The 25,865-nt window shown below is 43.3% G+C and overlaps 1 protein-coding gene across 2 annotated transcripts in view; it reads right to left on the bottom strand.

Moving 5' to 3' along the window:
* The window catches only part of prag1 (PEAK1 related, kinase-activating pseudokinase 1), a 40,302-nt gene that overhangs the window by 8,297 nt on the left and 6,140 nt on the right, over positions 1–25,865 (bottom strand). For both annotated transcript variants that reach the window (XM_021603140.3, XM_036977695.2), the window contains 3 exons: positions 25,335–25,718; positions 23,332–25,133; positions 8,614–8,780 (listed from right to left, as the gene is read on the bottom strand). In XM_021603140.3, the coding sequence (XP_021458815.3) occupies positions 8,614–8,780; positions 23,332–25,133; positions 25,335–25,601 (2,236 nt within the window). In that variant the 5' untranslated portion in view covers positions 25,602–25,718. The remainder of the gene's footprint in view (positions 1–8,613; positions 8,781–23,331; positions 25,134–25,334; positions 25,719–25,865) is intronic.

Below are 25,865 nucleotides of genomic sequence, written 5' to 3' on the forward strand. Positions count from 1 at the left end.
CACCAGGCTGGGAAGACTAAATCTGCATTAGGTAAGCAGCTTGGTTTGAAGAAATCAACTGTGGGAGCAATTATTAGGAAATGGAAGACATACAAAACCACTGATAATCTCCCTCGATCTGGGGCACCACGCAAGATCTCACCCCGTGGTGTCAAAATGATCACAAGAATGGTGAGCAAAAATCCCAGAACCACACGGGGGGACCTAGTGAATGACCTGCAGAGAGCTGGGACCAAAGTAACAAAGCCTACCATCAGTAACACACTACGCCGCCAGGGACTCAAATCCAGACGTGTCGCCCTGCTTAAGCCAGTACATGTCCAGGCCCATCTGAAGTTTGCTAGAGAGCATTTGGATGATCCAGAAGAAGATTGGGAGAATGTCATATGGTCAGATGAAACCAAAATATAACTTTTTGGTAAAAACTCAACTCGTCGTGTTTGGAGGACAAAGAATGTTGAGTTGCATCCAAAGAACACCATACCTACTGTGAAATATGGGGGTGGAAACATCATGCTTTGGGGCTGTTTTTCTGCAAAGGGACCAGGACAACTGATCCGTGTAAAGCAAAGAATGAATGGGGCCATGTATCGTGAGATTTTGAGTGAAAACCGCCTTCCATCAGCAAGGGCATTGAAGATGAAATGTGGCTGGGTCTTTCAGCATGACAATGATCCCAAAAACACCGCCCGGGCAACGAAGGAGTTGCTTCGTAAGAAGCATTTCAAGGTCCTGGAGTGGCCTAGCCAGTCTCCAGATCTCAACCCCATAGAAACTCTTTGGAGGGAGTTGAAAGTCCGTGTTGCCCAGCAACAGCCCCAAAACATCACTGCTCTACAGGAGATCTGCATGGAGGAATGGGCCAAAATACCAGCAACAGTGTGTGAAAACCTTGTGAAGACTTACAGAAAACGTTTGACCTCTGCCATTGCCAACAAAGGGTATATAACAAAGTATTGAGATAAACTTTTGTTATTGACCAAATACTTATTTTCCACCATAATTTGCAAATAAATTCATAAAAAATCCTACAATGTGATTTTCTGGATTTTTTTTCTCATTTTGTCTGTCATAGTTGAAGTGTACCTATGATGAAAATGACTCTCATCTTTTTAAGTGGGAGAACTTGCACAATTGGTGGTTGACTAAATACTTTTTTGTCCCACTGTATGTATACAGTGCCTTGCGAAAGTATTCGGCCCCCTTGAACTTTGCGACCTTTTGCCACATTTCAGGCTTCAAACATAAAGATATAAACCTGTATTTTTTTGTGAAGAATCAACAACAAGTGGGACACAATCATGAAGTGGAACGACATTAATTGGATATTTCAAAAAAATTGGGCTTGCAAAATTATTCAGCCCACTTAAGTTAATACTTTGTAGTGCCACCTTTTGCTGCGATTACAGCTGTAAGTCGCTTGGGGTATGTCTCTATCAGTTTTGCACATCGAGAGACTGAAATTTTTTCCCATTCCTCCTTGCAAAACAGCTCGAGCTCAGTGAGGTTGGATGGAGAGCATTTGTGAACAGCAGTTTTCAGTTCTTTCCTCAGATTCTCGATTGGATTCAGGTCTGGACTTTGACTTGGCCATTCTAACACCTGGATATGTTTATTTTTTGAACCATTCCATTGTAGATTTTGCTTTATGTTTTGGATCATTGTCTTGTTGGAAGACAAATCTCTGTCCCAGTCTCAGGTCTTTTGCAGACTCCATCAGGTTTTCTTCCAGAATGGTTCTGTATTTGGCTCCATCCATCTTCCCATCAATTTTAACCATCTTCCCTGTCCCTGCTGAAGAAAAGCAAGCCCAAACCATGATGCTGCCACCACCATGTTTGACAGTGGGGATGGTGTGTTCAGCTGTGTTGCTTTTACGCCAAACATAACGTTTTGCATTGTTGCCAAGAGCACCTTCTTCCACATGTTTGGTGTGTCTCCCAGGTGGCTTGTGGCAAACTTTAAACGACAATTTTTATGGATATCTTTAAGAAATGGCTTTCTTCTTGCCACTCTTCCATAAAGGCCAGATTTGTGCAATATACGACTGATTGTTGTCCTATGGACAGAGTCTCCCACCTCAGCTGTAGATCTCTGCAGTTCATCCAGAGTGATCATGGGCCTCTTGGCTGCATCTCTGATCAGTCTTCTCCTTGTATGAGCTGAAAGTTTAGAGGGACGGCCAGGTCTTGGTAGATTTGCAGTGGTCTGATACTCCTTCCATTTCAATATTATCGCTTGCACAGTGCTCCTTGGGATGTTTAAAGCTTGGGAAATCTTTTTGTATCCAAATCCGGCTTTAAACTTCTTCACAACAGTATCTTGGACCTGCCTGGTGTGTTCCTTGTTCTTCATGATGCTCTCTGCGCTTTTAACGGACCTCTGAGACTATCACAGTGCAGGTGCATTTATACGGAGACTTGATTACACACAGGTGGATTGTATTTATCATCATTAGTCATTTAGGTCAACATTGGATCATTCAGAGATCCTCACTGAACTTCTGGAGAGAGTTTGCTGCACTGAAAGTAAAGGGGCTGAATAATTTTGCACGCCCAATTTTTCAGTTTTTGATTTGTTAAAAAAGTTTGAAATATCCAATAAATGTCGTTCCACTTCATGATTGTGTCCCACTTGTTGTTGATTCTTCACAAAAAAATACAGGTTTATATCTTTATGTTTGAAGCCTGAAATGTGGCAAAAGGTCGCAAAGTTCAAGGGGGCCGAATACTTTCGCAAGGCACTGTATATATATATATATATATATATATATATACAGGTGTACCTTTCCAATCAATTGAATTTACCAAAGGTGGACTCCAATGAAGTTGTAGAAACATCAAAGATGATCAACGGAAGCAGGATGCACTTGAGCTCAATTCTGAGTCTCATCTGTTTGCTTTTTTCTGTAAAAAAATTATGGAGTATTGTGTGCAGATTGAGTTTTAATTTTTTATTAAATCTATTTTAGAATAAGACTAACGTAACAATGTGGAAAAAGTAAAGTGGTCTGAATACTTTCTGAATACACTGACTGTTTAAAGCAAAACTATCCAAACTATTGCTGATGGTGAACCTGAACAATCAAAATAAAATCGAACGCAAGCCTCGATCCGCAGGTAGGCTATAGCCAGATCAGAGTTGTGTCTCTAGTAGCTTAATTCTATTCTGGTAAAACACCATTTTCAACAGCGCATTTGATAACAATAAGCTTGAAAATGATATTGGTTGTCAATCAACTAATAAAGCCTAATATTGTGCAAGCCATTTTACAAGCATTTGAATGCTGAAGGTGCCCCGCAGCTACAAGATCAGAAATAGACCTCTCTTCGGGCAGTGCGCGAAGCTGGGCACAGTGTGCAGTTTCACTAGGCTGCTGATATTCCCTGGGGTTGTTCGGCACGCAAAGGGACTATCAATGCATTTAAAAGAGCGGTATTTTCAGAAGGTAGAAAGAAAGTTATTTGAGAAAAAAACTAAACAACAAACCAACGATTCGTAACCTTTGAATTGATTTTCTGACTGATGCATGCTAGATCTGGATTGGATTGGGGTCCCGATCTTAAACATCTGAACTAGGAACCAATGCGTATTAGTGAATCGTTACATGCCCAGTATGAGCAATAGGGAGAGTGAGGAGAGCGACTAACTGCCGCTAGTAGTTACTGTTGAACTAGGAGCCTACCGCCTCAGGCGCCTGTATTGATTCTTATAATTGGAGGTTTGTGTCCTTGTGCCTCCCTCACCCAGAATGCTATACATATATAGTACATTACCAATACAGCACATTACCCCTCACCCACAAACCTACAGTACATTAACCCTAACCCATAAACCTATAGTACGTTTTCCATAAACATACCGCACATTATCCATATGTAACAGATTGCATTCTGTTCTGCCCCGAGTGGGGATTAAACTAGCGATCTTCTGCCCAGCAACTCAAAGCCAACCATCTTAGCCAACAGAGCAAGCTACATTATCCCTCACCCATAGACCTAGAGTAAATTACCCGTCACCCATAAACCTACATTAAAGTACATTATCCACAACAGCATCTGCCTGGGTGACTTTGGCTAGCTGTACCCATCCTATCACTGTGTCTAAGTGTCCCTCCCTTATAACGTCTAACATCTTAGTCACATTTCATCTATTCAAAGTTCCCTGAGAGGGTGTAGTGAGGGAGTTCAATATGATGGTCAACATGTCTGCTGTGCTATACCATTAGGAAATGGTGAATTAAAGAGTACAATATAAAGAATGTGAAACTCCACAGTCTAACCCAGAGAGATGGGTAAGTGTGTGCTTGTTGACAGTAAGGCTGCTTCTCAAATGGCACCCTATTCCCTACAAAGTGCACTACTTTTGACCAGACCTTTGGGCTCTGGTCAAAAGTAGTGAACACTGTAGGAAATAGAGTCATAGAGTCACATTTTTAACACCGACTAAATGAGTGAGTTTCCAGAGCGGAAATCTAAAGGAAAGATGGCATGTCTGCATGGAGCAGCAAAAGCCCGTATTTTCCTCCTTATCAAAGTCCCATAATTATCTCTTCAAACACTTCCCAGGAAGTGAGGCAATTACATACTGTCTGTAAGTGTCCCAAATGGCACCATATTCCTTTTGAGTGCATTACTTTTGACAGGAGACCTGTGGTCATAAGTAGTGCACTACATAGAGAACAAGGTGCCATTTGGGTTGCATCCCCTGGGCTTATATGGAGAGACGAAGACAGTGACGCCAGACAAGAGTGATGGTGCGTCAGACCTCAGCCAGCAGTGTGCAGGGTTAGACACACGCACACACTCACTTGCACTCAAACACACACGCACACTGATTCAAATCGGTCTATCTGGGAAAAGTATATTTCAAAACCAAGGCTGGTCACACAGACAGAGAGACAGGCACACACACAAGGACAGAGAAATGAACGCTGGACTTCTGCGACTATAACCTCATATCTGACGTAGCCTTTTCCTCTTCTGATTGTTCTCTCAATCTCAACCTAGTTAGACGGCTTCCTTCTAGTAGAGCCATGTGACTACCACAAATGGAAAACAAGTGAAGACGTTTTTCCTAATCAGGTAACATGGTATAAAGGGCAAGATTTCCACCAGGACCAACACTGGGGCACAATTCTTTTACATTATTGCAAGAGGCTGCAATTTTCTCCTTCCTCCGTTAATACAAAAAAAAAAAAAACTAGACTACGGTACCTCCTCCAATAAGATGCACTAGACTCTGTTCATTCACTCTCTACAGATGCAGGATCTTAAATGCAGGAAATGAAACATTTGTAGTGGAGTTGAGATTTCCACTTTGAAATTTCAGACTTGATTTTCCCTTACGAAAAATCTATCAACCCCCTAAAAAACGTCCATTTAATTATAATCCGCATAATAATTCACATTTCCTTTTGTGGCAGGATTAATTTCCTGCTGTAGCAAACTGTAGATCCTACGTCGGCACATGCAGAGGATGCTGACCAATCACAAGCGAACTCTCTCACTCTCTGCATGGCTTGTGCATACTGGCCAATCACAAGCGTCCCTGTTTAAAGTGTGCAGTTAGACTCTGGTGAGGAAAGAAAGGGCTTTACCTGTGTGTGTGTGTGTATGTGTGTGTGTGTGTGTGTGTGCCAAAGAAGGGCGCACCTTCAGTGGTATGGCAGTATTTTGGCTACAGGCAAACCGATGTCAACCAAATTGAAGTGTTGTGTAAAAAGTGGCTCAGAGTTGTGGCAACAACAAGAGACAACACGACAAATGTATTAAATCACTTGAAGAATAACCATCCCCTACTTTACGATGATTGCATGGTGGGAAAAAAACATCTGACAGTAGGAAAGCCCCTCAGCCACAACCAGCCGCTGAAACAGGCATTGATTACAGACATAGAAATCACAGAGGCTATCCCCTATCACATAGCTTAAAGAAATGTTCCTATTTACACAGTCAGCAAAGATGGCTTCAAGAAGATGATGAACAAGCCGGACAGGAGATACAAGATTTCCATCTCGCACATATTTCTCCTAAGTCGCCATTCCCAACACCGTATAACAAAATGAAGGGAGAAGTTGAAACGTTGAATGTCGCGTTGAATGACTGGACCAAACTCCAATGTTTTGGACAGAGGCTGCACCTTGCAATCGGAGACCTATGTGTTACATGTTTTTGTTAAGGCACTTTTGTCTTATCATTTCAATTATAATAATGAGTCTACTTATACATAATTACACAATCATAAGCTTCCTATTCCATCTGTAGCCTATGGGTATCTGAATAAATAATTCACTTACGTTAATTAAGAACTCATAATGGTAAAATAGAAATAAGGAACTCATTATGTTATTCATTAATTAATGAAAATTATTTAGATAATAAAAATGTGTTTTAATACAGTTGAAGTCGGAAGTTTACATACACCTCAGCCAAATTCATTTAAACTCCGTTTTTCACAATTCCTGACATTTAATCCTAGTAAAAATTCCCTGTTTTAGTTCAGTTAGGATCACCACTTTATTTTTAGAATGTGAAATGTCAGAATAATAGTAGAGAGAATGATTTATTTGAGCTTTTATTTATTTCATCACATTCCCAGTGGGTCAGAAGTTTACATACACTAAATTAGTATTTAGTAGCATTGCCTTTAAATAGTTTAACTTGGGTCAAATGTTTCGGGTAGCCTTCCACAAGCTTCCCACAATAAGTTGGGTGAATTTGTCCCATTCCTCCTGACAGAGCTGGTGTAACTGAGTCAGGTTTGTAGGCCACCTGGCTCGCACACGCTTTTTCAGTTCTGCCCACACATTTTCTATGGGATTGAGGTCAGGGCTTTGTGATGGCCACTCAAATAACTTGACTTTGTTGTCCTTTTTTATTTTTTAAAAATGTATTTTACCTTTATTTAACTAGGCAAGTCAGTTAAGAACAAATTCTTATTTTCAATGACGGCCTAGGAACAGTGGGTTAACTGCCTGTTCAGGGGCAGAACGACAGATTTGTACCTTGTCAGCTCGGGGGTAACCTTCCGGTTACTAGTCCAACACTCTAACCACTAGGCTACCTTACACGGAACCCAAACCGGCTGCGCACGTGCGCCATCGTGCGCTATCGTGCATACATTTACTTTGTCCCCCTACACCAAACGCGATCACGACATGCAGGTTAAAATATCAAAACAAACTATGATCCAATGACATTAATTTGGGGACAGGTCGAAGAGCATTAAACATGTATGGCAATTTAGCTAGTTAGCTAATTTGTCCTATTTAGCTAGCTTGATGTTATTAGCTCATTTGTCCTGTGATATAAACATATATTTCCTTCCACATGATGCCATCTGTTTTGTGAAGTTCACCAGTCCCTCCTGCAGCAAAGCACCCCCACAACATGATGCTGCCACCCCGGTGCTTCACGGTTGGGATGGTGTTCTTTGGCTTGCAAGCCTCCCCCTTTTTCCTCCAAACATAATGCTGGTCATTATGGCCAAATAGTTCTATTTTTGTTTCATCAGACCAGAGGACAATTCTCCAAAAAGTACGATCTTTGACCCCATGTGCAGTTGTAAACCGTAGTCTGGCTTTTTTATGGCGGTTTTGGAGCAGTGGCTTCTTCCTTGACGAGCGGCCTTTCAGGTTATGTCTATAGAGGACTCGTTTTACTGTGGATATAGATACTTTTGTACCTGTTTCCTCCAGCATCTTCACAAGTTGTCCTTTGCTGTTGTTCTGGGATTGATTTGCACTTTTAGCATCAAAGTACGTTAATCTCTAGGAGACAGAACGCATCTCCTTCCTGAGCGGTATGATGGCTGCATTTTCCCATGGTGTTTATACTTGCGTACTATTGTTTGTACAGATGAATGTGGTACCTTCAGGTGTTTGGAAATTGCTCCCAAGGATGAACCAGACTTGTGGAGGTCTACAATTTTTCTTCTGAGGTCTTTGCTGATTTATTTTGATTTTCCCATGATGTCAAGCAAAGAGGCATTGAGTTTGAAGGTAGGCCTTGACATACATCCACAGGTACACCTCCAATTGACTCAAATGATGTCAATTAGCCTATCAGAAGCTTCTAAAGCCATGACATAATTTTCTGGAATTTTCAAAGCTGTTTAAAGGCACAGTCAACTTAGTGTATGTAAACTTCTGACCCACTGGAATTGTGATACAGTGAATTATAAGTTAAATAATCTGTCTGTAAACAATTGTTGGAAAAATTAATTGTGTCATGCACAAAGTAGATGTTCTAACTGCCTTGCCAAAACTATAGTTTGTTAACAAGAAATTTGTGGAGTGGTTGAAAAACGAGTTTTAATGACTCCAACCTAAGTGTATGTAAACTTCCGACATCAACTGTATATAGGTGTAATAATTATATCTATTATCATATGTAGCCTATAACAATGTTGGAAAATATTTGTTTCATTTGGTATTATATTTAGTTACCACAGTATGTATGTTTGAAAATCGCAACTCATAATCGCAATTGCAATATCTGGCCCCCAAAAAAAATCACACAGCCTTGTGTGTAGCGCTCACTTAATTATTTTTGTTCTGCTCTTGTATCTCTTGTCTCTAGTTTTTGTGTCCCGGCGGGTGGCTGTACTCACCAGAATCAGAGAGGGCTCTGTTGGAACCTCCAGGCAGGCTGTCAATCGAGGCTGAAGGCAGGCTGCTGCTCCCCAGGCCACAGAGACTGTAGGACAGGCTCTCTACAGAGCCCTGCTGGCTACTCCGGTCCAGCTCCACACTGCTCTGACTCATCTTACCAGACACCCTGCAGAGAGAGGAACATAGAGACTGACTGACTGTGTGTGTATGTGTGGGGGGGATTGTTTAGTGCCTTATCTCCATAACCAGGAAGTTAAATGAATAATAACACAACAGCTTCCCACCATTAAAAACAAATGAACACTCACTGTTATCATGTCTGATGCTTGCACTGCTTAAAAACAACTAGCAACATGTCTCTACAATTACAGACAGTGTTCTCTATTCTTCCAACCAGTTAAAAAGAACACAGAATCTTAGTACTCCTGTCTAATTTCAGGAAACTGGTCGAGCGTGTGTTGTTTGTGTGCGTTGTGTTGTGTGCTGCTTCCCTGTCAGTTTTGCTTCAGGGAATGAGACGGTTGTTTACGATCTACTTTTGTTTCTCTTTCATCTTATCTAGATATCGCAACCTGTCTGGATGTAAATAAGACAGTATGGCCACTCCATTAGGTAACTTGCCTCAACTCTTCACAAGAACACAGAAAATATCAGTTAGATTATTCTCACTTTCCTGGCTGACTGAGTGTTTGTTGTTGCTGTGTCTCTTTAGATAAAGAATTTTCTAGCACACAATACTTAGAACCAAAATAATGCCAATTCATGAAAGAGAGACAATACAGACTGTGGTTTGCCGAATTGACCGTTCAACAATGCTGTTTTTGAAAATGTTTGCCCCTTTCCACCTCCTAGCCCCATTTTAATAATTTACCTGTTCTCCAAATCAACCGACAAAAGCTCTACTCTAAAACGATAGATAGAAAATCCATTTTTGGTTTCCCCTGCCATGATTGCGTCTATCTGATTATATCTGAATGAAAAGGAGCTCCATCCTCCTGGGGTAGTTTTTCTGATCATGGGACGCAATTAGACTGAGTGAAAAAGCCGGCCACTGCTATTCAGTTGCTTCATTATAGCTGGTTAATGGGATAACAGAGCTTAGGACCGACCGTCTCCTTCATCTCAGATTGACTGGCTCTATTGCTCTATCCACTGGGCCTTTTAACTGCAATCACCTCGTAAATCACCACAACAAAATGTGTGTGTGTGTGTGTGTGAACCCTACTCATTCTTGAGCAGAGCAGGATCCAGTATTATTTTTCACACCAAAGGTTTACAGTGGCTTGCGAATGTATTCACCCCCCTTTGGCATTTTTGTTGCCTTACAACCTGGAATTAAAATATATATTTTTTTTTTTTTGGGGGGTGGGGGGGGGGTGGGGGGGGTTGTATAATTTCATTTACACAACATGCCTACCACTTTGAAGATGCTAAATATTTTTTATTGTGAAACAAACAAGAAATAAGACAAAAAAACTGAAAACATGAGCGTACATAACTATTCACCGCCCCAAAGTCAATGCTTTGTACAGCCACCTTTTGCAGCATTTACAGCCGCAAGTCTCTTGGGGCATGTCTCTATAAGCTTGGCACATCTAGCCACTTGGATTTTTGTCCATTCTTCAAGGCAAAACTGCTCCAGCTCCTTCAAGTTGGATGGGTTCTGCTGGTGTACAGCAATCTTTAAGACATACCACCGATTCTCAATTGGATTGAGGTCTGGGCTTTGACTAGGCCATTCAAAGACATTTAGATGTTTCCCCTTAAACCACTCGAGTGTTGCTTTTGCAGTATGCTTAGGGTCATTGTCCTGCAGGAAGGTGAACCTCCGTCCCAGTCTCAAATCTCTGGAAGACTGAAACAGGTTTCCCCTCAAGAATTTCCCTGTATTTTGCTCCTTCAATTCTGACCAGTTACCCAGTCCCTGCCGATGGAAAAACATCCCCACAGCATGATGCTGCCACCACCATGCTTCACTGTGGGGATGGTGTTCTCGGGGTGATGAAAGGTGTTGAGTTTGCGCCAAACATAGGGTTTTTCTTGATGGCCAAAATTTTTCTTCCATAGGTTTGAGGAGTCTCCCACATACCTTTTGGCGAACACCAAACGTGTTTGCTCATTTATTTCTTTAAGCAATTGCTGTTTTCTGGCCACTCTTCCGTAAAGCCCAGCTCCATTTTTTTAATAATGGATTTAATGGTGCTCCGTGGGATGTTCAAAGTTTCTGATATTTTTTTATAACCCTACCCTGATCTGTACTTCACCACAACGTTGTCCCTGACCTGTTTGGAGAGCTCCTTGGTCTTCATGGTGCCGCTTGCTTGGTAGTTCCCCTTGCTTAGTGGTGTTGCAGATTCTGGGGCCTTTCAGAACAGGTGTATGTATACTGAGATCATGTGACACTTAGATTGCACACAATATTGAACTAATTATGTGACTTCTGAAGGTAATTGGTTGCACCAGGTCTTATTTAGGGGCTTCATAGAAAAGGGGGTGAATACATATACACACACCACTTTTCCATTTTAATCATTTAAAATTATTTTTAAAATTTCACTTCAACAATTTGGACATTTTTTTTTAATGTCCATTACATGAAATCCAAATAAAAATCAATTTAAAATACAGCTTTTAATGCAACGAAATAGGAAAAACACCAAGGAGGATGAATACTTTTGCAAGGCACTGTATGATGATGGAAGACGGTGGAAATGTTGAGGTGGAGGTAAAAAGTAAAGGACAGAGTGTGTGTGTGTGTGAGAGAGTGTGGTGGGGGTGGGGGTGAGTGAGAGGTTGAGGTACTCTCTCTAAGTTTCAAACTCTGAGATCATTTGTATCCTAAATATCAGATTTCCCTCATCAGATTTCCCCCCCAGCTACCATAGGAATGTAATAGTGTTAATTAGTGTCCTGAGTAAATGTAAAGACAACCTCCTCAGTGACAGTCAAGGATACATTACAGGGAAGGACCTTGAGCCTTTAAGAGAAGACATGCATGGACAGCCTCTCATCATTACGGTCTCATGCAACAGTGCCAATGTCTTATAACTGGACATTTGTTCTGAATCGTAGGGACACTTAGGATGAGATCCAAACAAACGCAGATAAATGTCCTGTGCACTGCGATAAACTTTATAAAGGCAATTTCCCAGACATTTCCAGTTATCACGTTCCCGGTAAACACTGCTATTGTAGGCTCTAATCACTTCACCTTCATTGCAGTGTACAGGTAATCCATCTGTATTTGTCTGGATCTCAGTACTTATAACTTCAACTAATATGTAGAAAGTAAACAACAGGGCTAAGAAGCCTTGTGGATCTGTTGACACTCACGATATCATTACATGCATGTGGTATTTTTAAAGAAGCATCAGGGTTGAGGGGAGGGCGAGTTATATGGGGTTGAGGAGCGAGTGAGTTATGAGCGGTCAAGTTATAAGGGGACTACAGATGGCAGTGTTGAAAGATGAGCCTCACTTGCCTGTGGGTGATGTTGTGGTAGATTATGTTCTTCAGTACTGAGTCTAACTCTCTCTTCTCTTTCTCTGTTTCTCTGAGTCACCCAGCCCTCCTTTGAGTTACAAAAGAGAATAGCTTCCTAGTAGCGAGGTATCTTTAAAGTAGGCCGCAGCCTCCATCACTTCCCCTGCCTGATGGTCAGTGAACTGTGACTACGTTGTCAGATGATGGTTGGATAAAAAGGTTACCAAAACAATAACAATCTCTGAAACCTTGTTTATCATGGCATGGCTTCCATTAGCTCTTCAGGCATGTGTATTTCTAATAAATCACCAGTGTCTAAGGGGTTGAGTAATAGTGTACATTGACGCCTACCTGGTGGCCAACCTGCCTATACTGTGCCCCTCTCCGTCCCTCGCTAGCTCGCAATGAAAGATGTGTGTTTGTGTTCTTGGAAGTACGGCAACTAATCAGTCTCCTCCGTGATCTTGACACTCAGAAATGGGAGTTGACACCGGGTATTATTTTGGAGTCGACTCTCCACCACTACATCATCGTTGTTAATAGTTGGAAACATGGCAGAGAAAGGCAAGCGAGAGCAGCAAAGTCCTGTATGGTAATACTTTGAGAGGTTAAATGAGAAGGAAATGCAAACTTTGCAAGGTGGAATTGGGATACAGTAATGGTAGTACAGGTGCAATGCAAGGATCAGACCCTTTCTTTCAATTTTTGCCTAAAATTACATACCCAAATCTAACTGCCTGTAGCTCAGGACCTGAAGCAAGGATATGCATATTCTTGATACTATTTGAAAGGAAACACTTTGAAATTTGCGGAAATGTGAAACTAATGTAGGAGACATTAGATCTGGTAAAAGATAATACAAAGAAAAATGTTTTTTTTTTATTTGTATTTGTTTTCATCACCTTTGAAATGCAAGAGAAAGGCCAATATATGACTTAGGAATCTAGGCGCAATTTCATTTTTGGCCATTAGATGGCAGCACTGTATGTACAAAGCTTTAGACTGAGCCAATGAACCATTGCATTACTGTTCAATATGTTGTATCAAGACTGCCCAAATGTTTAACCATGTGAAAGGTACACGTTAAGACATTTTTTTCATTTATCATATCCCTAACTTGAAACTCTAAAACTAGATAGAAAGTATGTATAAATAATAATAGATCTATATATTTCAAATAAGTGCCCTTTTCCTGGCCCGCAAATTGATTTTGAGGAACAAATCGGTTGAACAAAATCTCTGCGGCCCTTTGTTGAATTTTGAAATCCAGATGTGGCCCTCGTCACAAAAAGTTTGCCCACCCCTGATCTAAACTATTATGTACTACATCTGTACTATTACTATACAGTAACATATCTAAAAATGATTTATGTTCCAGCCCGGTCATTATGAATATTTCCATTTGAAAAATGGTGGAATAGGGAATCGAGGAGGACAGTTCTGGTTGAAATAGATTACTGCGAACACGATTTCTCTTCACAGAGCCAGCGGGTGACCTTGGCAAGTAGCCTATTTAGCGATCGATACAGAGTGTTAGAGGATGATATGAGGACCATTGATGGGAGTCATGTGCTGCTATGAATAGCAATAGAGAAGCCCACTCTTATGATAATTCATCATAACATTATTATAGAGTACATTATATGTACATATAGGGTCCCTGAATGCATTCATGTGGGTCTTACTCAGAAAATACCATCCAGATCTATAACTGGCTCATTGCTGTTGGACAATATACAGAAAACTGAGTGAATGTTATGATATGAAGTCAAGTGACAGCCTCATCATTTTGTATGCTACCCTAACACCATGGCTGGCTGTGAAAATAGCATTCCTGTAGCCTTCTTCCAGCAACAGCACTGCAGCATCCGCAAGCTAGCCTGTTAATTAAACATGGTGTTAGGCTAGCGAGGTTATAAATACAACATTAACACAGCCTGATGAGGACTACCTGCTGTGAAGAGGCCACACATACACCACACACCACACACACACACACACACACACACACACACACACACACACACACACACACACACACACACACACACACACACACACACACACACACAATAGTAGCTGTAGCTGCTGTGATTGTAACTGGGAATGGGGATCCATATAAACGAATAAGACACACAGGCAACACAACAGTTTGTATCAGTTCCAATACGAAATGATCCCATCTATAATAAAGGACAGCAGCCAGTGACACACTGTGACACATACTTATAGCACTACAGACATAGAATGACTAGATTCTGTTTCAATGGCTGAACCGTTCATTTCCTTTTTAAGCATTTAGCAGACACTTCCTATCTAGAGCGACTCACTTGAAGTAAGTGTGGAAGAGTTCACACAACTCCAGGACTGATTCACCAGTAACGTTGGTGTGTTGTAATGCTGTTGCAATGCTAATTTTCTTGCCTTGCAATTGCAGGTTAGTTATTATTTTGAGAAGAATAGTGACCATTGTTTCAGCAACAAGGTCATATGAAAAGCAGGCCAGTCATAAACCACTGCCTTGCTGCCAGGGATATTAATGTACAGCCACAGGGCCCTCCCTCCCTCTTTGGGAAGTATATTAATGTACAGCCACAGGGCTCTCCCTCCCTCCCTCCCTCCCTATCTCCTCTCTCTATGGGCAGCAGTCACTGTACCCATAACACGTGCAGAGCAGAACTACAAGCAGCAGCAGCAGCAGCAGCAATGGGACGTGTGGTGTGGTGCAGCAACGCTTCGTTTCACAGTGCTCCGTCTGCCACCGCTGAGAGCTACACCTTCGAGAGCTTTATGTTTTATGAGTCCTCAAGGTCTCTGTCAGTCATGCTCCCAGGATGGATATAACCCATTTAACGTTCAGATATATCCTACATCCGTCTGTCGCCAACCGTCTTTTATGGAAGATGCGTTTCACCCCATCACCTCCTATCCAGATGACTGGGGCTGCATGCCAAATGGCACCGTATTCCCTTCATAGTGCACTCCTTTTGACGAGAGCCCTAGTCTCTGGTCATAAGTAGTGCGTTATAAAGGGAATAGGGTGCCATTTAGGACGCAGCCTGTAACCTCCATCCACATCCCAACCCTGGAGAAATACACCTGGAAGGCATGACATGGGGAGGTTTATGTAATCAGATAGGAGATGCCCGTATCTATCTGGGCAGCAGGCAATGGATTCACACACAGGGCTGGTTTCAGCTCTCAGCTCTGACAAGCAGTGCCAACCTACACCTGACAAGAGATCGCCTCTGACCTCTAACGATCTCGATCCTACTGCAATGTTATTGTTTCAGTCCATAAGTTGTATGGTTTTGGTCTGACGAAAAATAACCTTAATTTGCAGTACTTCCAAAAACACAATACAGAATCTGAATTTTACCAAGATTAGAACCATCTTATTCAACATAGGGCAACAAAGAAAGTTCACTAAATCATACCTACAAGACCATATTGTTTTTGTTCAACAGAGTTTGGCAAAAGGTATGTTTTCAGAAAAGTCTCATACAGTACCTCAGACTGAAGTATCAGCAAAGGTCCAGGCAGGATGGCCATCAGACACATTATGATTCCAGGTCCTTACTCACGTTCAAAAAAACCCACAAACTATGAAGTATTGCAACACTCCCTCAACAAGAGTCATGTGTGTATTTAAAGTCTCTCTCCACAGAAAAAGCAATGGCACCTTTTAAACGCCAAATAAAAACACCCGTATCTCACAACCTCCACAAACCACACAAACACACTTCTTCACTGCAGCGTTTCCCCTGTACTCTTTCAAACCCAGCAACTATGCTATCTATTCTCTGCCATCCGAAAGGATAAAGCTAATCTCGGGGTGAGACGGGGGGGTTGTCGGATCTTGGCTGGGGGTGGCACCTCATGCCATGGACAGTTTGGGAGTTGCCCCGGGCAACAATCTGCTCTTCCACTACTTTAGGCAACCCCTCCAGGTGTCCTGCCCTGACCTAACTGACACACCCACATCCCATAATACACACACAGGACTGATGGGGGTAAGATGGTAGGCCACACACAACGGTTTGGACCAACTGTCACCAGGGTCGTTCCACCTCAAAAAGCACAATGAAGAGCATTTCAACACCCACCATAATGGCATTGTTTAAAAAAATAAAAAATTACCCTGTAAGCCACATATGTCAGAGTCAAGGCCCGCGGGCCACATCCGGCCCGCAAGAAGGTTTTTTACGGCCCCTGGGATGATCTTGATTTATTATTAGAACCGGCCCGCAGCAAGCCGGCAGCCCGCAGATCTTTTACACGCACCAATACTACATTTCCCACAATGCAAAGGTGACGCACCGAGCAGTAGGCTGCTTCATTTCAATATTTATTGGCACAGCAGTCGTCAGCATCACAGTAAAATTAACTTTCAGATACCCATCAAAAATGGCAAAACGGAAGGTGGATACTGAGAACCGGGGGTTTCAAACAAGGTGGGAGTCGGAGTATATGTTCACGAAGGTAGCTGGAAAACCTGTGTGTCTTCTGTGTGGAGAAAGTGTGGCGGTACTGAAAGAGTATAATCTGAGACGACATTATGAAACGAAACACGCGGACAAAAACAAGAATATGGACATGAAACAAAGGCTACAAAAGGCAGAGGAATTAAAACGAGGCCTCAAATCTCGACAGGCTCTGTTCAAAAAAGCCAAATCACAAGGCCAGGCTGCTGTCAAGGCCAGTTTTATTTTGGCAGAAGAGATCGCTAAATCAGCCCGGCCATTTACGGAGGGGGATTTCATCAAAAACTGCATGATTAAAGTTTGTGACGAAGTTTGCCCAGAAAAAAGGCAACTCTTTTTAAATGTGAGTCTGAGCAGAAACACCATTGCCGAGAGAGTAGACCAGTTGTCCATCAATCTAAAAGAGCAGCTTGTGAAAAAGGGAAAAGATTTTATTGCATATTCCTTGGCTGTGGATGAGAGCACCGACATTTCTGACATTGCCCAGTTGTCAATTTTCATCCGCGGAGTGGACTCCAGCCTAAGCGTGACAGAGGAGTTTTTGGCTTTACGTCCTATGCATGGCACAACTACGGGGCATGATTTGTATGAAGAGGTGTCAAGATGTGTAAATGAGATGGAGCTGCCTTGGGAAAAACTCGTGGGTTTGACAACCGACGGAGCACCTGCGATGTGTGGACACAGGAGCGGACTGGTGGCGAAGATACGGGAAAAGATGCAAGAGGAAAACGCGACAGGTGAGCTGACAGCTTATCATTGTATCATACACCAGGAAGCGTTGTGCGGTAAAGCCTTGAAAATGGAGCATGTAATGAGCATCATCACGCGCACAGTTAACTTTATCAGAGCCAAAGGTTTGAATCACCGGCAGTTCAAGGCATTTCTGACGGAGTTAGAAACGGAGCATGGTGATTTGCCTTATCACACAGAGGTGCGATGGCTAAGCCAGGGAAAGGTGCTTCAAAGATGTTTCGAGCTTCGTGAGGAGATTTGTCTATTCTTGGACAGCAAAGGGAAAGACACAACACAACTCCGAGACGAAATGTTTCTGTGTGAAATGGCTTTTCTGTGTGACATTACGAGTCATCTGAATGCAATAAACATGCAGCTGCAGGGTCGGGATCGTGTCATCTCTGATATGTACAGTACAGTGAAGGCATTTAAAACCAAACTGACTCTGTGGGAGACGCAGATGCGGAAAGAAAATTTGAGCCACTTTCCCAGCTGCCAGACCATGAAAGAGAAGCTCTCTACCAGTGCGTTCCCGAGCACACAGTTGGCTGATAAAATAGGTATGCTTACCACTGACTTTCGACGCCGATTTGCTGACTTTGAAGCACAAAAAAGCAGGTTGGAACTGCTCGGTAACCCATTTGCTGTTGACGTGGAAAGCTCACCACCAAACCTCCAAATGGAGTTGATTGACCTCCAATGCAATGATGCACTGAGGGAAAAATATGCGGCAGTGGGTGCTGCGGAGTTTGCCCGTTTCCTCCCCGGCACAATGCCCCAGCTGCGCATCCAGGCTGCTCAAACGTTGTCTATGTTTGGCAGCACATACCTGTGTGAACAACTGTTTTCTTTGATGAACCTGAACAAAACATCACACAGAAGTCGACTTACTGCTGAACACCTCCACTCAATTCTGAGGATTTCTTCAGCTCAGAGCCTTACCCCGAACATTGATGAACTTGTGGAAAAGATGGGACACCACCAAGTATCACCCTCAACCTCAAACAAGTGAACATTACTGTGCAATCACATATTTAGAGTTTTTACTCAGTTCAAGTTTAAAAGTTAAAATTTAATATTTGTTTTCACTGCATGTTACTTCTCCTTAAACAAAGTGTTGTTTTTGATTAATAGATTTTTGCACTTTATTTTTTTGTATTTCAATCCAATTATATTTTAAAAATATTTCAGTTGAGTGGATGATAGAAAATTGCTATTATTGTTTTTTCTTTGAAGTAAATTTAGCCCACTTTTGCTAAAATAGAAAATATAGTCTACTGATGGTGCCTTGAATACCGGTTTCTTTCATTTAATGTTCATGTTATGGGGATATTTATATAAAGGAAATTTGTCTTTTGTGTCTGTTGAAAATTAAAGATTACTGACAGAGCCATAAGAAAATATTGCTTTATTTATCTGATCATATTGTAATATATTTGTTAGGTTTTCAGTAGGTTCAATTAGGTTCACTAGACTATATGCGTCATTTAAACATTTTTCAATGAACATTCGAACAGTCCGGCCCTCGTCTTGTAGCTGATTTTTTTATTTGGCCCTCCGTCCATTTGACTTTGACACCCCTGCTGTAAGCAGTCTATTGACAAGGTATGACAGTAACCCATGCTTTGTTTTTGTTGGTACCATTGACTTGCATTGGATTTGTGCCACATATGCTAAAACGTTAGCATTTGAAACAGTGGCCTTGTAAACTAAACCAAAGCATGGATTGCTGTCATACCTTGTCCACAGACACTTACAGGGTAAGGAAACTAATATAACTTTGTAATTTGGGTGAAATATCCCTTTATCGTTGAGGGGGTGGGGGTATTTTTTTTGTAAATCACCTAACAGCAGGAACAGCACCATCGAGTGGTCAGAACCTGGTAATATCAGGATGTAGGTTGGGACACAAACCTAACAACTTCAATTTCTCTGAACACAGGGAAAAAAACATCACCAAATCCACTGAGAATACATGACCTAGGATGAAGATAAATGCTCAGAGCTGCAGCTCCACACTACCAGACACAGAGAACTGATACTCTATACTCGTTGTTGGGATTAGTGTGGTGGGTCCGTGGGTGACTTTACACCATTTCTTTGGATTCCTCATGTCTTACTCATTGTTAGTTTGGTCCAAATTGGATGTAAGATACTATATTTACTGAATATTGTGTTAACCCTAGAAATTAAAATGGCCAATTTGGGTGTAATCAATTAGCTTAATTTTCTCAAATATCAAATTGCAACAAAAAATCACGTTTCAGGAATGCTAATCTTTTATGTTTCCATCTACAGAAACAATTGCAGAGCAATCTGAGATGGCGGGTATCATGGCTTGCGGAAATCACATGGAATGACCCACTAAGGATGAAAGGACTGCATCAAAAGTATCACCTCACACAAGGACCTCCCAGTGAGGACGTTTGTTTGGTTCCTCACAGTGATCAAAGAACTGATGATGATGATTCCCGTCGTCAGAAGGACAGACCTCTCAACCATCTGGTTCTTTAATGATTCATCACACAAAAATGCTGCCTCATCAGGGTTTGGTTGGTTTGCCTGTTTTCCTCCTTCTCAGCCTTGTGGGAACACCACTGCATCACTGGATGTGTCTCAAATGGCACCCTATTCCCTATGGGCTCTGGTCAAAGGTGTAGGGAATAAAGGGCCATTTGGGACACACAAACTGTCTGTCTTCCACTTTCCTGTGTTTACACTCTTCTCAAAGGCTTTCTAGGACACTTTGTCTCTGTGGGATTAAAGTCTGATGTTTCCGGAGTTATATTGGGTGAACTGTGAGCTGTGAAGTTGAATCTGTTGTCATCTGGCTGTTTCTTAGCAGAAGACAGAGAGAGGGGAGATCTTGTGAAGCTGACAGAGCTTCATTATTTAGGGAAAGTTGAGTGTAAAGTCTATGTGGGGGTTAACGTGACTCTGAGGCATGTTGTTTAAACACAGGAAGAACTGGCGTGGCAGTTCATGTCTAGTCCTACTGTGCGCTATAACAGTTAAGCTCCCGGAAAACAAATACGAAACGGAATACCCAAAAGCATAACGGTTGCTAGGGCAAGGCATGTTCCCGCATGTGTCTCTAGAAAGTGTATTTGTATCAGTAGCAGCATGCTAGCAATGTCATAATATAATGGGAGAGATGCATCAGCTTACTAGTATTACAACAAAAATAAGGGTCTGGGAAATGCAATCAGCAACAGGGGTTCTAGAGTTCCCTTACAGCCAGCCAAAACAAAAGCCGCTGCTTTGACTCATTTGTTTCATATTGAAAAGTTTCAAATGTCAAACTTTAAGTTGCCAAATCATTAAGAGGAGGAAACGTGTCTGGGATCATCCTGATACCTCAATGACCTTGCTGCCCAATAACGTAGCCCAATGCTGTATGGGTTTGACACCCTTTTAACACACGTTAATATGAATCCACAATTAACACAGCTACAGCTTCCCTGCAGTTTAAAACCTAGAAATTAGATGTCGAAATAGTCACCTACACAGAAAACCAGCAGAGAATCAGCACATTCTTGTTGACCAAACAGCGAAAGCTGCTCTGTTCTGAACTCTGCAAGGACTTGAGGAATTTGCAGTTGTATTCTAAACCTACAGCATGCCCGACAAAAGCAAGGTTTATTTTAAAATGACCACTTGACGTCAACATGGCGGCAAACTATGTCTCCTTCTGCTTTGGGTATATGAGTCAGAAACCTCAGGGTGTATTAATAATCTGAGGTCTAAATAGTACATGGGGAAATGTCACTAGAGTTTAACAGCTAGGTTATTTTATATCGCCATGTGACTATATTTGTTTCATAGGTAGGTCACAACTAGCTATTACCAATGATGGAAACATTGACTCGTTTCATGAACATTTGAATTAGAGCTTAGTTAAATGCATATTCGCATCTTAGACAGATGCACAATAACATATCACCATCTTAGTTAGTTGACAATGTTTTCTTTGTGTGTGCCTCTGTCAGTGTCATTGAGACCAGTGCACAAGGACCCCCCCCCCCCAGTCCCATCTATTGTGTGGTGGCCAAAACAAATGTAGAATATGACATCGAACATTTTTACTGCCCATTTTGTTCTTGACTTTTAGAACAAAAAGTTAGGCTGCAGTTACAGGGCTCGAATTGCACGCAGTTTTAGTTTGCAGCTGCAGGTTGCAAGTGACATCATCTCAAACAACTTTGCTGTTTACATGAAGCGACTCCAACGCGGTTCAAATAGCATGCAACAGCCAAATGAAATTGAAGCTGCTTCTGTCATATTGTTTGAGAATTCTAATCTCACCCCATGCCATCTGCTGCATTAGGCCTTGTACATTGTGACAATGGGGCAGCAATGAAAATGAATGGGCCTTTAGCTTTTGTGATAGCATCAACATCCCAGAACACTGGCTAAACAGACCAAGCAGTCCAGGCTGGGGTTTGAGAAGTCAACGAGAAGTGAAAGATTCGTCCTTAGTTGTACATTTTCTTGTAATCTAAGTTTTGAGATTTGAGCCAATGTCTTAAGTAATTGAACATGTTGTTACTCCAACCTTGTGAAAGTGACAAGCTGACTCGTTTTCATCTTTGTGAAAAACTCCTTTATATTGAAGGAGTGCCTTTTTTGATTTTGACAGGGAAGCCTGCGCAGTTCGGCGCGAGACGACTGTGAGACTCAATTTGTGTTTCTACGCATGAGCTTACAAGTCATGTCATCGCCTACAAGTGTGATCAGGGATTTCTATTGGAGAAGCAGTTTCTGCCTATCTTCATAATGTACTGTCTGTGTTGTTGACATGACAACTGGGCCGGCGTTCCAAACCTTCGAATGTGACAAAAGCATAAGTTCTCATTGGCTGTTTCTTACGACTAGTTGCATAAAGTTGAAAAGCTTTCAACTGGACGTAACAACCTTGCAGATGAGATGCTAATTAGTTGCAAGGGGTGTTTCACTGAGCACTCAAGAAGCAACTCAGTTGCAAGCGACTAAAATTGTGTTCCGAGTTGCGTTGTGCAACCCCAGCCTTAGACTACTACAAATGGAACAAGGAATGCATTGAGACTGGTTCCCGGAACAGTCTGAATGATCCTACGGGTTCTAGAATGAGAATGGAGGCTGATACCGGCTGAGTAATCTCACAATGAAAGGCGAGATCACAGTAGGCCTTGCATCACTGCACAAGACGAGGGAGCGACATTTAACCATCACACGCAGAGAGAGAACCAACCACATGGCTGCTACAACAGACCTCTCTAGTCAGCTGATTAGGTACACCAAAGGGTGGGGGAGGGGGGGGTGAAACTATTCATCTGTTGTGTTGACATTCCCAAAATAGTCTGACAAGTGAATAGTTAATTATCAAACAGCAAAATCCTTTTAGAGTACAAGGGACATTTAAAATGTCTACACTACATAAAGCAAGTGTTAATGCCCTTGCGTTGCTTAATTTATGTACTGCCTAGTGATGAATGAGTTCCATTACTGTAAAGACTTGAACTCGATTCTATGGTCTGTCTGGCATGCTGTACTATACTATGCCTGAACCAGAGCAGTGCATTGGGTAAGTGAGGAGCCTTTAAAAGCTATAAAGAAAATGACAGAGTGGAAATCAAACAAGCACCTAACTGAACTGGTACCTTAAGAATCACGTTTGCCTAAAACGTTGTCTCATCAACATGAAGCAAGCCATCTAATTCCAACTCGAATGACTGACACACGCAACTCAATGACAACACTGTATATTCAACTAGTAAGCTGCAAAGACCAGCCATGGCCTTTGCTCTTTCAGACTCGCCATCGTGCATTCTACACTCTCAGGAACACCATCCGTGGCTCAATGCTCAGTGTGAGGGAAATAATCCAGGTCCGTACAGTACGAAAGAGTGACTCAACGACAAAGATGCGTAAAGATACTTCACCACAGTACAATGACTGCTCTTCATTCTACCCTCACAGGGATGCCATCCACAGGCCATACAGTGTGTAAAAACAAAAGGCCCAGGCCCAGTTTCTTACCTGTGGTGTTTCTTAGGCGGAGGGGGTGGAGGAGTGGGGCCCTGGCTTGAACTCTTCTCCTCTGCTGAGAGCTGCACCGGACTGGAGACGGACGACGGAGTCAACGGCTGCGTTTTGGCCAACATGCCCCTGCTATGTTTGCCCTCCTCCACGCTGCCGCCGCTGCAGCCTGCCTGCTTCCGTTTCTGACTGGCACCATTGTTGGCCACGGTGCCTGGCAGGGTCTGGGTGCTGCCCTGCAACCCCCCAGCGGGTCTCCAATCCCTGGCCTCCCTCCAGACAGCCGCCCCATTGATGAGCCCCATCACCCTGTTCCGAGAGGAACTCTCCTGGGCATGGCCCTCCTCCCCCTCCTCCTCCTCCTCGATCCGGCCCTCCCAGTTCCAGGCGGTGGTGTGGAGCTTGTGCCTCCGGGCCTCCAATGAGGCTGAGTTGTGGGGCTCCATCTGGGGCTTCACCTGCACCTGGACGTCGCTCTCCCTGGGGGATAGAGACAGAGCCTGGATGCTGAGCTCAGGGAGAGGGACAGGGGAGAGACTAGAGGTCCCAAGGAGTGGTTTGGGGGAACGGTTGTTCCTCTTGGGGGGGATAGGGGGGCTGTTCTGGGGCTTGGGCTGGAGGGAGGCAGGGGAGGCTGGGGATGGTGTGGAGGATGTCTCTGTGACAGAGGAGCTAGAGGGCCACTTGAAGGCTGGACTCCCAGGGTTGCTGAGGGCCGTGGGGCTGAAATGTGACCACTGGGTGCTAACAGCTGAGTCCGGGCTGCTCAGGTAGAAGGTCCGGTTGTTCTCCTCAGTATGGGCGGCCATGACAGTTATCTTTGCCCTATGGTTCTGACCCTCTCCTGTGAGCTCCAGCTCTGAGCATTGCTTTTGGGCCTGGGGGGGGTTGGGCTTCCCGTTCCCCCCAGCGCTCTGAGGCCTCCTCTTCCTCTTGGTGCTCTCAGCATAGATGGGCTCTAAAGACATTGTCTGTCCCTCTGAGGGAGGGCTGGCTGAGGAGGCTGAGAGGTTCTGAGGAGTGGGACTATCTGGCCCCAGCAGTCTGAAGCCATCGGGTCCCGTGAGGGAGTCTGTGCTGCTGCGATAGGAGCAGGAGTCTGACAGAGACAGGCTGGAGACAGGCTCAGAGAGAAAGGAGTTGGTTCTGCCACCTCCACAGGGTTGAAAGTTGGGCACTAGTAGGCCCGGAGAGGCCCCTGAACCCATGGTGGTTAAGGCTGGGACGAAATAAGTGCTGGACGAGTCTGTGGTACCAGACGTGAGCCCGTTACTTGGGGCGGCTGTGGCGGTGATCAGACCGTTACCAATGCCGTTACAGGCTGTTGTGGTTGCCGTGGCGATGATGTTGATAGCAATACCCAAAGGTGCTTGTACATCCTGGACGACCTGGACTTTGGAAGACGCCCTAGTGTCGACACCATTCCCATTGTAAGTGCTCTTGGTGGTTTTGGTAGTCTTGGTGATTTGTTGCCTGTAGGAGAATTCCCCGTTGCTATTCCCATTCTCCTTCAGACTGTGGGCACTATGAGGCCCCCGGCCGTGGCCATCCTCCTGGGTCACAAAGATACTGCTGATGATCATACTAGAGTCCTTCTGCAGGGCAGACGGGGACAGAGGGGACAGGGGGCTTAGAGGTCCAGGGGAGAAGTGGCTGCACGGGTAGTCCATCTTCCCAGGGGTAGTAGCACTGTGCAGTACTGCTTCTCTCAGGGCCTTGTTACAGCCGTTACTGTCTATGTAGATAGGGGACAGGTCCAACATCTTAAGACCCAGTCTGTCCCCTGGACTCTTCTGATTTTCCTGGTGACACATGGAGGGGAAACACAATTCATGGTTATAGAAAACATACAGTCATTTATTGAATCACTTTAATTAAGTGACTCTAAAACCTATGGGTTTCTATTGGGTATTTATTATATATTGACATGGTTATTACATAGGAAGGTAAAATGCAAAGGCGTGCATTGACACAAATCTGTATTTGAGTTGACGAGATCTCACCTGCTCTATGTTCATGTTGACATCTGCCAGCATGTCGCTGGTGTCAGGGTGCATCATGGTAGGGCGGACAGCGATGGTGGGTTTCGAATAGAGCAAGGGCACGGTTACCCCCTGGCCATCCTCCTCCTCTCCACCCAGACTGGCCCTCAGGGCACCACAAGACACGATGCTGCCCCCGCTGGCACAGTGGGCGCTACGCGGGTGGAAGCAGTTCTTACACGATCCGGGTTTCCACACGTGTTCTGCAAACTCGCCGCAGGCTGACATGTTTGTCCGAAAACAAACGTTTAGCGGTCGTCACTGATGGGTTGTGGAGGCTATGGAAAGATCCGACATGGTTGACTGGTACACAGAAGCCTGGTGTCACAAGATTGTACAGAAGATCTGCAGAGAGGAAAGCAGAAATCAGAAATGGATAGTGAACAGATTTGGATTTTACTGTGGCGATTCTCAGTACTGTTTCTTGTCTGATCTTCAAGAGTTAATCAATAACCATTTTAACCCAAAGGAATGCTATTGGGAGCATACATA

Source organism: Oncorhynchus mykiss, chromosome 5 (assembly GCF_057628025.1).
Source record: "Oncorhynchus mykiss isolate SJ-2025 chromosome 5, ASM5762802v1, whole genome shotgun sequence".
Classification (NCBI taxonomy): domain Eukaryota; kingdom Metazoa; phylum Chordata; class Actinopteri; order Salmoniformes; family Salmonidae; genus Oncorhynchus; species Oncorhynchus mykiss.